This window comes from Dendrobates tinctorius, unplaced genomic scaffold, assembly GCF_039654945.1.
Source record: "Dendrobates tinctorius isolate UK_male_01 unplaced genomic scaffold, ASM3965494v1 ptg000367l, whole genome shotgun sequence".
NCBI lineage: Eukaryota > Metazoa > Chordata > Amphibia > Anura > Dendrobatidae > Dendrobates > Dendrobates tinctorius.
Genome location: NW_027362033.1, coordinates 1392736 through 1404173, shown reverse-complemented (window position 1 = coordinate 1404173; position 11438 = coordinate 1392736). Strand labels below are relative to the sequence as shown.

Sequence of the window (11438 nt, the reverse complement as noted above, 5' to 3'; positions counted from 1 at the left end):
AGTGCAGGGTGAGAGACATTCAGTGGGTAGAGTGCAGGGTGAGAGACAGTCAGTGGGCAGAGTGCAGGGTGAGAGACAGTCAATGGGTAGAGTGCAGGGTGAGAGACAGTCAATGGGTAGAGTGCAGGGTGAGAGACAGTCAGTGGGTAGAGTGCAGGGTGAGAGACAGTCAGTGGGTAGAGTGCAGGGTGAGAGACAGTCAGTGGGCAGAGTGCAGGGTGAGAGACAGTCAGTGGGCAGAGTGCAGGGTGAGAGACAGTCAGTGGGCAGAGTGCAGGGTGAGAGACAGCCAGTGGGCAGGGTGAGAGACAGTCAGTGGGTAGAGTGCAGGGTGAGACGCCTCGGGGGCACCTTGAGAAGAGAAAGTTATGGACGTGAGTGGAGTTGAGAAAGTTTTGGAGGCCGGAGAGGAGGAGGAGGGGAAGGGGCGCGGAGGAGGAGGCTCCGGTGTCTGCAGACATTGTGAGGAAGCGGCTCTCACAGTCACCCTGACCCTGATGACATGACGGCCCTGAACCTGGACACCTACAGCCTGTCCCTCATCACTGCCAAGGAGGACATCCTCAGTGACCGGAGCTCCACCGACTGGTGAGGACGGAGTCTCTGTCCTCTGTGTGTGCGGGTGCTGGTACTGATAGTGTTACTGATAGTGGTGCTGGTACTGATAGTGTTACTGATAGTGGTGCTGGTACTGATAGTGTTACTGATAGTGGTGCTGGTACTGATAGTGGTGCTGGTACTGATAGTGTTACTGATACTAGTGCTGGTACTGATACTGGTGCTGGTACTGATAGTGTTACTGATAGTGGTGCTGGTACTGATAGTGGTGCTGGTACTGATAGTGTTACTGATACTAGTGCTGGTACTGATACTGGTGCTGGTACTGATAGTGTTACTGATAGTGGTGCTGGTACTGATACTGGTGCTGGTACTGATAGTGGTGCTGGTACTGATAGTGTTACTGATACTGGTGCTGGTACTGATAGTGGTGCTGGTACTGATAGTGTTACTGATATTGGTGTTGGTATTGGTGCTGGTACTGATAGTGGTGCTGGTACTGATAGTGTTACTGATAGTGGTGCTGGTACTGATACTGGTGCTGGTACTGATAGTGTTGCAGATACTAGTGTTGGTACTGATAGTGTTACTGATACTGGTGCTGGTACTGATAGTGGTGCTGGTACTGATAGTGTTACTGATAGTGGTGCTGGTACTGATAGTGGTGCTGGTACTGATAGTGTTACTGATACTAGTGTTGGTACTGATAGTGTTACTGATACTGGTGCTGGTAATGATAGTTGTGCTGGTACTGATAGTGTTACTGATACTGGTGCTGGTACTGATAGTGGTGCTGGTACTGATAGTGTTACTGATTCTAGTGCTGGTTCTGGTGCCGGTACTGATACTGGTGCTGGTACTGATACTGGTGCTGGTACTGATACTGGTGCTGGTACTGATACTGGTGCTGGTACTGATAGTGTTACTGATAGTGGTGCTGATACTGGTGCTGGTACTGATAGTGTTACTGATTCTAGTGCTGGTTCTGGTGCCGGTACTGATACTGGTGCTGGTACTGATTCTAGTGCTGGTTCTGGTGCTGGTACTTATAGTGGTTCTGGTGCCGGTACTAGTGCTGATACAGACACTGGTACTGATACTCATACTAGCTCTGGTACTGTTGAGGATACTGGTATTTATTGATGTGCTGTGTATGTATAGAGGAGCGCTCACCTATAGATGTCTGTACTGTGCTGTGTATGTATAGAGAAGCGCTCACCTATAGATGTCTGTACTGTGCTGTGTATGTATAGAGGAGCGCTCACCTATAGATGTCTGTACTGTGCTGTGTATGTATAGAGGAGCGCTCACCTATAGATGTCTGTACTGTGCTGTGTATGTGTAGAGGAGCGCTCACCTATAGATGTCTGTACTGTGCTGTGTATGTATAGAGGAGCGCTCACCTATAGATGTCTGTACTGTGCTGTGTATGTATAGAGGAGCGCTCACCTATAGATGTCTGTACTGTGCTGTGTATGTATAGAGAAGCGCTCACCTATAGATGTCTGTACTGTGTATGTATAGAGGAGTGCTCACCTATAGATGTCTGCACTGTGCTGTGTATGTATAGAGGAGCACTCACCTATAGATGTCTGTACTGTGCTGTGTATGTATAGAGAAGCGCTCACCTATAGATGTCTGTACTGTGCTGTGTATGTATAGAGGAGCACTCACCTATAGATGTCTGCACTGCGCTGTGTATGTATAGAGGAGCACTCACCTATAGATGTCTGTACTGTGCTGTGTATGTATAGAGAAGCGCTCACCTATAGATGTCTGCACTGTGCTGTGTATGTATAGAGGAGCGCTCACCTATAGATGTCTGTACTGTGCTGTGTATGTATAGAGGAGCGCTCACCTATAGATGTCTGTACTGTGCTGTGTATGTATAGAGGAGCGCTCACCTATAGATGTCTGTACTGTGCTGTGTATGTATAGAGAAGCGCTCACCTATAGATGTCTGTACTGTGTATGTATAGAGGAGTGCTCACCTATAGATGTCTGCACTGTGCTGTGTATGTATAGAGGAGCACTCACCTATAGATGTCTGTACTGTGCTGTGTATGTATAGAGAAGCGCTCACCTATAGATGTCTGTACTGTGCTGTGTATGTATAGAGGAGCACTCACCTATAGATGTCTGCACTGCGCTGTGTATGTATAGAGGAGCACTCACCTATAGATGTCTGTACTGTGCTGTGTATGTATAGAGAAGCGCTCACCTATAGATGTCTGCACTGTGCTGTGTATGTATAGAGGAGCGCTCACCTATAGATGTCTGTACTGTGCTGTGTATGTGTAGAGGAGCGCTCACCTATAGATGTCTGTACTGTGCTGTGTATGTATAGAGAAGCGCTCACCTATAGATGTCTGTACTGTGCTGTGTATGTATAGAGGAGCGCTCACCTATAGATGTCTGTACTGTGCTGTGCATGTATAGAGAAGCGCTCACCTATAGATGTATGTACTGTGCATGTATGGAGGAGCGCTCACCTATAGATGTCTGCACTGTGCTGTGTATGTATAGAGGAGCGCTCACCTATAGATGTATGTACTGTGCATGTATGGAGGAGCGCTCACCTATAGATGTCTGCACTGTGCTGTGTATGTATAGAGGAGCGCTCACCTATAGATGTCTGTACTGTGCTGTGCATGTATAGAGAAGCGCTCACCTATAGATGTCTGTACTGTGCTGTGTATGTATAGAGGAGCGCTTACCTATAGATGTCTGTACTGTGCTGTGTATGTATAGAGGAGCGCTCACCTATAGATGTCTGTACTGTGCTGTGTATGTATAGAGGAGCGCTCACCTATAGATGTCTCCACTGTGCTGTGTATGTATAGAGGAGCACTCACCTATAGATGTCTGTGCTGTGCTGTGTATGTGTAGAGGAGCGCTCACCTATAGATGTCTGTACTGTGCTGTGTATGTATGGAGGAGCGCTCACCTATAGATGTCTGCACTGTGCTGTGTATGTATAGAGGAGCGCTCACCTATAGATGTCTGTACTGTGCTGTGTATGTATAGAGAAGCGTTCACCTATAGATGTATGTACTGTGCTGTGTATGTATAGAGGAGCGCTCACCTATAGATGTCTGTACTGTGCTGTGTATGTATAGAGGAGCGCTCACCTATAGATGTCTCCACTGTGCTGTGTATGTATAGAGGAGCGCTCACCTATAGATGTCTGTACTCTGCTGTGTATGTGTAGAGGAGCGCTCACCTATAGATGTCTGTACTGTGCTGTGTATGTATAGAGGAGCGCTCACCTATAGATGTCTGTGCTGTGTATGTACAGAGGAGCGCTCACCTATAGATGTCTGTACTGTGCTGTGTATGTATAGAGGAGCGCTCACCTACAGATGACTGCACTGTGCTGTGTATGTATAGAGGAGAGCTCACCTATAGATGTCTGCACTGTGCTGTGTATGTATAGAGGAGCGCTCACCTATAGATGTCTGTATTGTGCTGTGTATCTATAGAGGAGCGCTCACCTATAGATGTCTGTACTGTGCTGTGTATTTATAGAGGAGCGCTCACCTATAGATGTCTGTACTGTGCTGTGTATGTATGGAGGAGCGCTCACCTACAGATGACTGCACTGTGCTGTGTATGTATAGAGGAGCGCTCACCTATAGATGTCTGTACTGTGCTGTGTATGTGTAGAGGAGCGCTCACCTATAGATGTCTGTACTGTGCTGTGTATGTATAGAGGAGCGCTCACCTATAGATGTCTGCACTGTGCTGTGTATGTACAGAGGAGCGCTCACCTATAGATGTCTGTACTGTGCTGTGTATGTATAGAGGAGCGCTCACCTATAGATGTCTGTACTGTGCTGTGTATGTATAGAGGAGCGCTCACCTATAGATGTCTGTACTGTGCTGTGTATGTATAGAGGAGCGCTCACCTATAGATGTCTGTACTGTGCTGTGTATGTATAGAGGAGCGCTCACCTATAGATGTCTGTGCTGTGCTGTGTATGTACAGAGGCGCTAACCTATAGATGTCTGTACTGTGCTGTGTATGTACAGAGGAGCGCTCACCTATAGATGTCTGCACTGTGCTGTGTATGTATAGAGGAGCGCTCACCTATAGATTTATGTACTGTACTGTGTATGTATAGAGGAGCGCTCACCTACAGATGACTGCACTGTGCTGTGTATGTATAGAGGAGCGCTCACCTATAGATGTCTGTACTGTGCTGTGTATGTATAGAGGAGCGCTCACCTATAGATGTCTGTGCTGTGCTGTGTATGTACAGAGGCGCTAACCTATAGATGTCTGTACTGTGCTGTGTATGTACAGAGGAGCGCTCACCTATAGATGTCTGCACTGTGCTGTGTATGTATAGAGGAGCGCTCACCTATAGATTTATGTACTGTACTGTGTATGTATAGAGGAGCGCTCACCTACAGATGACTGCACTGTGCTGTGTATGTATAGAGGAGCGCTCACCTATAGATGTCTCCACTGTGCTGTGTATGTGTAGAGGAGCGCTCACCTATAGATGTCTGTACTGTGCTGTGTATGTATAGAGGAGCGCTCACCTATAGATGTCTGCACTGTGCTGTGTATGTATAGAGGAGCGCTCACCTATAGATGTCTGTACTGTGCTGTGTATGTATAGAGGAGCGCTCAACTATAGATGTCTGTACTGTGCTGTGTATGTATAGAGGAGCGCTCACCTATAGATGTCTGCACTGTGCTGTGTATGTATAGAGGAGCGCTCACCTATAGATGTATGTACTGTGCTGTGTATGTATAGAGGAGCGCTCACCTATAGATGTCTGTACTGTACTGTGTATGTACAGAGGCGCTAACCTATAGATGTCTGTACTGTGCTGTGTATGTACAGAGGAGCGCTCACCTATAGATGTCTGTACTGTGCTGTGTATGTACAGAGGAGCGCTCACCTATAGATGTCTGTACTGTGCTGTGTATGTACAGAGGAGCGCTCACCTATAGATGTCTGTACTGTGCTGTGTATGTATAGAGGAGCGCTCACCTATAGATGTCTGTACTGTGCTGTGTATGTATAGAGAAGCGCTCACCTATAGATGTCTGTACTGTGCTGTGTATGTATAGAGGAGCGCTCACCTATAGATGTCTGTACTGTGCTGTGTATGTATAGAGGAGCGCTCACCTATAGATGTCTGTGCTGTGTATGTACAGAGGAGCGCTCACCTATAGATGTCTGTACTGTGCTGTGTATGTATAGAGGAGCGCTCACCTATAGATGTCTGTACTGTGCTGTGTATGTATAGAGGAGCGCTCACCTATAGATGTCTGTGCTGTGTATGTACAGAGGAGCGCTCACCTATAGATGTCTGTACTGTGCTGTGTATGTATAGAGGAGCGCTCACCTACAGATGACTGCACTGTGCTGTGTATGTATAGAGGAGAGCTCACCTATAGATGTCTGCACTGTGCTGTGTATGTATAGAGGAGCGCTCACCTATAGATGTCTGTACTGTGCTGTGTATGTATAGAGGAGCGCTCACCTACAGATGACTGCACTGTGCATGTATAGAGGAGCGCTCACCTATAGATGTCTGCACTGTGCTGTGTATGTATAGAGGAGCGCTCACCTATAGATGTCTGTACTGTGCTGTGTATGTATAGAGGAGCGCTCACCTATAGATGTCTCCACTGTGCTGTGTATGTATAGAGGAGCGCTCACCTATAGATGTCTGTACTGTGCTGTGTATGTGTAGAGGAGCGCTCACCTATAGATGTCTGTACTGTGCTGTGTATGTATAGAGGAGCGCTCACCTATAGATGTCTGTGCTGTGCTGTGTATGTACAGAGGCGCTAACCTATAGATGTCTGTACTGTGCTGTGTATGTATAGAGGAGCGCTCACCTATAGATGTCTGTACTGTGCTGTGTATGTATAGAGGAGCGCTCACCTATAGATGTCTGCACTGTGCTGTGTATGTATAGAGGAGCGCTCACCTATAGATGTCTGTACTGTGCTGTGTATGTACAGAGGAGCGCTCACCTATAGATGTATGTACTGTGCTGTGTATGTATAGAGGAGCGCTCACCTATAGATGTCTGTGCTGTGCTGTGTATGTACAGAGGCGCTAACCTATAGATGTCTGTACTGTGCTGTGTATGTACAGAGGAGCGCTCACCTATAGATGTCTGCACTGTGCTGTGTATGTATAGAGGAGCGCTCACCTATAGATGTCTGTACTGTGCTGTGTATGTACAGAGGAGCGCTCACCTATAGATGTCTGTACTGTGCTGTGTATGTACAGAGGAGCGCTCACCTATAGATGTCTGTGCTGTGCTGTGTATGTACAGAGGCGCTAACCTATAGATGTCTGTACTGTGCTGTGTATGTATAGAGGAGCGCTCACCTATAGATGTCTGTACTGTGCTGTGTATGTATAGAGGAGCGCTCACCTATAGATGTCTGCACTGTGCTGTGTATGTATAGAGGAGCGCTCACCTATAGATGTCTGTACTGTGCTGTGTATGTACAGAGGAGCGCTCACCTATAGATGTCTGCACTGTGCTGTGTATGGATAGAGGAGCGCTCACCTATAGATGTCTGTACTGTGCTGTGTATGTATAGAGGAGCGCTCACCTACAGATGACTGCACTGTGCTGTGTATGTATAGAGGAGCGCTCACCTATAGATGTCTGCACTGTGCTGTGTATGTATAGAGGAGCGCTCACCTATAGATGTCTGTACTGTGCTGTGTATGTATAGAGGAGCGCTCACCTATAGATGTCTCCACTGTGCTGTGTATGTATAGAGGAGCGCTCACCTATAGATGTCTGTACTGTGCTGTGTATGTGTAGAGGAGCGCTCACCTATAGATGTCTGTACTGTGCTGTGTATGTATAGAGGAGCGCTCACCTATAGATGTCTGCACTGTGCTGTGTATGTACAGAGGAGCTCTCACCTATAGATGTCTGTACTGTGCTGTGTATGTATAGAGGAGCGCTCACCTATAGATGTCTGTACTGTGCTGTGTATGTATAGAGGAGCGCTCACCTATAGATGTCTGCACTGTGCTGTGTATGTATAGAGGAGCGCTCACCTATAGATGTATGTACTGTGCTGTGTATGTATAGAGGAGCGCTCACCTATAGATGTCTGTACTGTGCTGTGTATGTACAGAGGCGCTAACCTATAGATGTCTGTGCTGTGCTGTGTATGTACAGAGGAGCGCTCACCTATAGATGTCTGTACTGTGCTGTGTATGTACAGAGGAGCGCTCACCTATAGATGTCTGTACTGTGCTGTGTATGTACAGAGGAGCGCTCACCTATAGATGTCTGTACTGTGCTGTGTATGTGCAGAGGAGCGCTCACCTATAGATGTCTGTACTGTGCTGTGTATGTACAGAGGAGCGCTCACCTATAGATGTCTGTGCTGTGTATGTATAGAGGAGCGCTCACCTATAGATGTCTGTGCTGTGTATGTATAGAGGAGCGCTCACCTATAGATGTCTGTGCTGTGCTGTGTATGTACAGAGGAGCGCTCACCTATAGATGTCTGTACTGTGCTGTGTATGTATAGAGGAGCGCTCACCTATAGATGTCTGTGCTGTGCTGTGTATGTATAGAGGAGCGCTCACCTATAGATGTCTGTACTGTGCTGTGTATGTATAGAGGAGCGCTCACCTATATATGTCTGTACTGTGCTGTGTATGTACAGAGGAGCGCTCACCTATAGATGTCTGTACTGTGCTGTGTATGTATAGAGGAGCGCTCACCTATAGATGTCTGTGCTGTGCTGTGTATGTATAGAGGAGCGCTCACCTATAGATGTCTGTACTGTGATGTGTATGTATAGAGGAGCGCTCACCTATAGATGTCTGTACTGTGCTGTGTATGTATAGAGGAGCGCTCACCTATAGATGTCTGTACTGTGCTGTGTATGTATAGAGGAGCGCTCACCTATAGATGTCTGTACTGTGCTGTGTATGTATAGAGGAGCGCTCACCTATAGATATCTGCACTGTGCTGTGTATGTGTAGAGGAGCGCTCACCTATAGATGTCTGTACTGTGCTGTGTATGTACAGAGGCGCACTCACCTATAGATGTCTGTACTGTGCTGTGTATGTATAGAGGAGCGCTCACCTATAGATGTCTGCACTGTGCTGTGTATGTATAGAGGAGCGCTCGCCTATAGATGTCTGTGCTGTGTATGTACAAAGGAGTGCTCACCTATAGATGTATGTACTGTGCTGTGTATGTATAGAGGAGCGCTCACCTATAGATGTCTGCACTGTGCTGTGTATGTATAGAGGAGCGCTCACCTATAGATGTCTGTACTGTGCTGTGTATGTACAGAGGCGCGCTCTCCACAGGTATTTTGGCCACTCCTCAAGATCAAACTGCTGCAGGTGTCTCGTGTTTGGAGGTCGCTTTTTCCAGACGGCATGTTTCAGCTCTTTCCAAAGATGCTCCATAAGATTTAGGTCAGGGCTCATAGAAGGCCACTTCAGAACAGTCCAATGTTTTCCTCTTAGCCATTCTTGGGTGTTTTTAGCTGTGTGTTTTGGGTCATTATCCTGTTGTAAGACCCATGACCTGCGACTGAGACCAAGCTTTCAGACACTGGGCAGCACATTTCCCTCTAGAATCCCTTGATAGTCTTGAGATTTCATTGTACCCTGCACAGATTCTAGTCACCCTGTGCCAGATGCAGCAAAGCAACCCCAGAGCATAACAGAGCCTCCTCCATGTTTCACAGTAGGGACGGTGTTCTTTTCTTGATATGCTTCAGTTTTCCATCTGTGAACAAAGATCTGATGTTGCTTGCCAAAAAGTTCCATTTGTGTCTCATTTGTCCATAAAACATTCTCCCAGAAGCTTTGTGGCTTCTCAACATGTAGTTTGTCAAATTCCAGTTTGGTTTTTTATGATTTTTTTTTCAACAATGGTGTCCACTTTGGCTCATACAATGACGGATGGTGCGATCTGACACTGATGTTCCTTGAGCTTGAAGTTCACCTTTGTTACCATTCGTATTATCCGTCTCTTTGATTTGTCATCAGTTTTCCTCCTGTGGCCACGTCCAGGGAGGTCGGCTACAGTCTCATGGAGCTTACATTTCTGAATAATAACTGTAGTCACAGGAACATCGAGCTGCTTGGAGATGGTCTTATAACTTTTACCTGTGACATGGTTGTCTATAATGTTCTTTCTAATCCCGAGACAACTCTTTTCTTCGCCTCCTCTGGTCCATGTTGAGTGTGATACACACCATGTCACCACACAGCACAGTGAGGATCTGTAGCCTCTATACAGGCCACTCACTGACTCCAGGATTGTAGACACCTGTGATGATCATTAGTGGACACACCGCCATGTAACATGTCCCGTCTGTGACACTATTGTCAGGGGCACCATCATTTCTGCCCAGGCCGATTTAATGAGCTTGATTTATTTTTTAAGTCTGCGGACGCCTGGCTGAAAGGCAATGTCTGACCTTCATTTATTCATTTTCATAGATTCTTGATTTATTATTACTTTTGTCAGATCCAAGTTATTTCTGTCACCATTGTGGGTTTTTCTGTCATTAAATGAGGGCTACCAACAATTTTGACCACGTGTGTATATAGAGGGACGCGGCTCATCTATGCTGTGCACATATAGAGGGAGGCTCACATATAGATGTCGGCATAGCGGAGCGGTCACCTATAGATTATGTGATGGGTACATGTAGAAGTGCTCACCTATAGATGTCTGTACTGCGCTGTGTTGCTATAGAGGATTGCTCACCTATAGATGTCTGTACTATGCTGTGTACATATAGAGGGCATGGTTGCAAAAATCTGCACGCCCTTACACATATTTTGCTGCAGTCCCCTTTGAATTTCTGGCAGCGTTCAGTATTTTTGGGTTGGGGTCTATCAGCGTGGCACATCTTGTATTACCAATCTTTGCCGGCTCCTCCTTGCAGCAGCTCCACATCTGTCAGATTGCGGGGGCATCTCCTGTGTACGGCGCCCTCTTCAGGACACCACAGATTGCGGGGACATCTCCTGTGTACGGCGCCCTCTTCAGGACACCACAGATTGCGGGGACATCTCCTGTGTACGGCGCCCTCTTCAGGACACCACAGATTGCGGGGGCATCTCCTGTGTACGGCGCCCTCTTCAGGACACCACAGATTGCGGGGACATCTCCTGTGTACGGCGCCCTCTTCAGGACACCACAGATTGCGGGGACATCTCATGTGTACGACGCCCTGTTCAGGACACCACAGATTGTGGGGACATCTCCTGTGTACAGCGCCCTCTTCAGGACACCACAGATTGTGGGGACATCTCCTGTGTACAGCGCCCTCTTCAGGACACCACAGATTGCGGGGACATCTCCTGGGTACGGCGTCCTCTTCAGGACACCACAGATTGCGGGGACATCTCATGTGTACGACGCCCTGTTCAGGACACCACAGATTGTGGGGACATCTCCTGTGTACGGCGCCCTCTTCAGGACACCACAGATTGCGGGGACATCTCCTGTGTACAGCACCCTCTTCAAGACACCACAGATTACGGGGACATCTCCTGTGTACAGCGTCCTCTTCAGGTCACCACAGATTGCGAGGACATCTCCTGTGTACAGCGCCCTCTTCAGGACACCACAGATTGCGGGGACATCTCCTGTGTACAGCGCCCTCTTCAGGACACCACAGATTACGGGGACATCTCCTGTGTACGGCGCCCTCTTCAGGACACCACAGATTGCGGGGACATCTCCTGTGTACGGCGCCCTCTTCAGGACACCACAGATTGCGGGGACATCTCCTGTGTACAGCGCCTTCTTCAGGAGACCACAGATTGCGGGGACATCTCCTGTGTACGGCGCCCTCTTCAGGTCACCACAGATTGCGGGGACATCTCCTGTG

General features: G+C 47.7%; 1 protein-coding gene across 5 annotated transcripts in view; it reads left to right on the top strand.

The window, feature by feature from the left end:
* Window positions 1-330: 330 nt before the first annotated feature.
* Window positions 331-11438, top strand: part of LOC141075683 (uncharacterized) — a 95476-nt gene continuing 84368 nt past the window's right edge. For all 5 annotated transcript variants that reach the window (XR_012227317.1, XR_012227320.1, XR_012227318.1 and 2 more), the window contains exon 1: window positions 331-588. Coding sequence is in view for 1 of the 5 variants with exons in the window: in XM_073562791.1 (XP_073418892.1) it covers window positions 503-588 (86 nt within the window). In the remaining 4 variants the exon portion in view is untranslated. The remainder of the gene's footprint in view (window positions 589-11438) is intronic.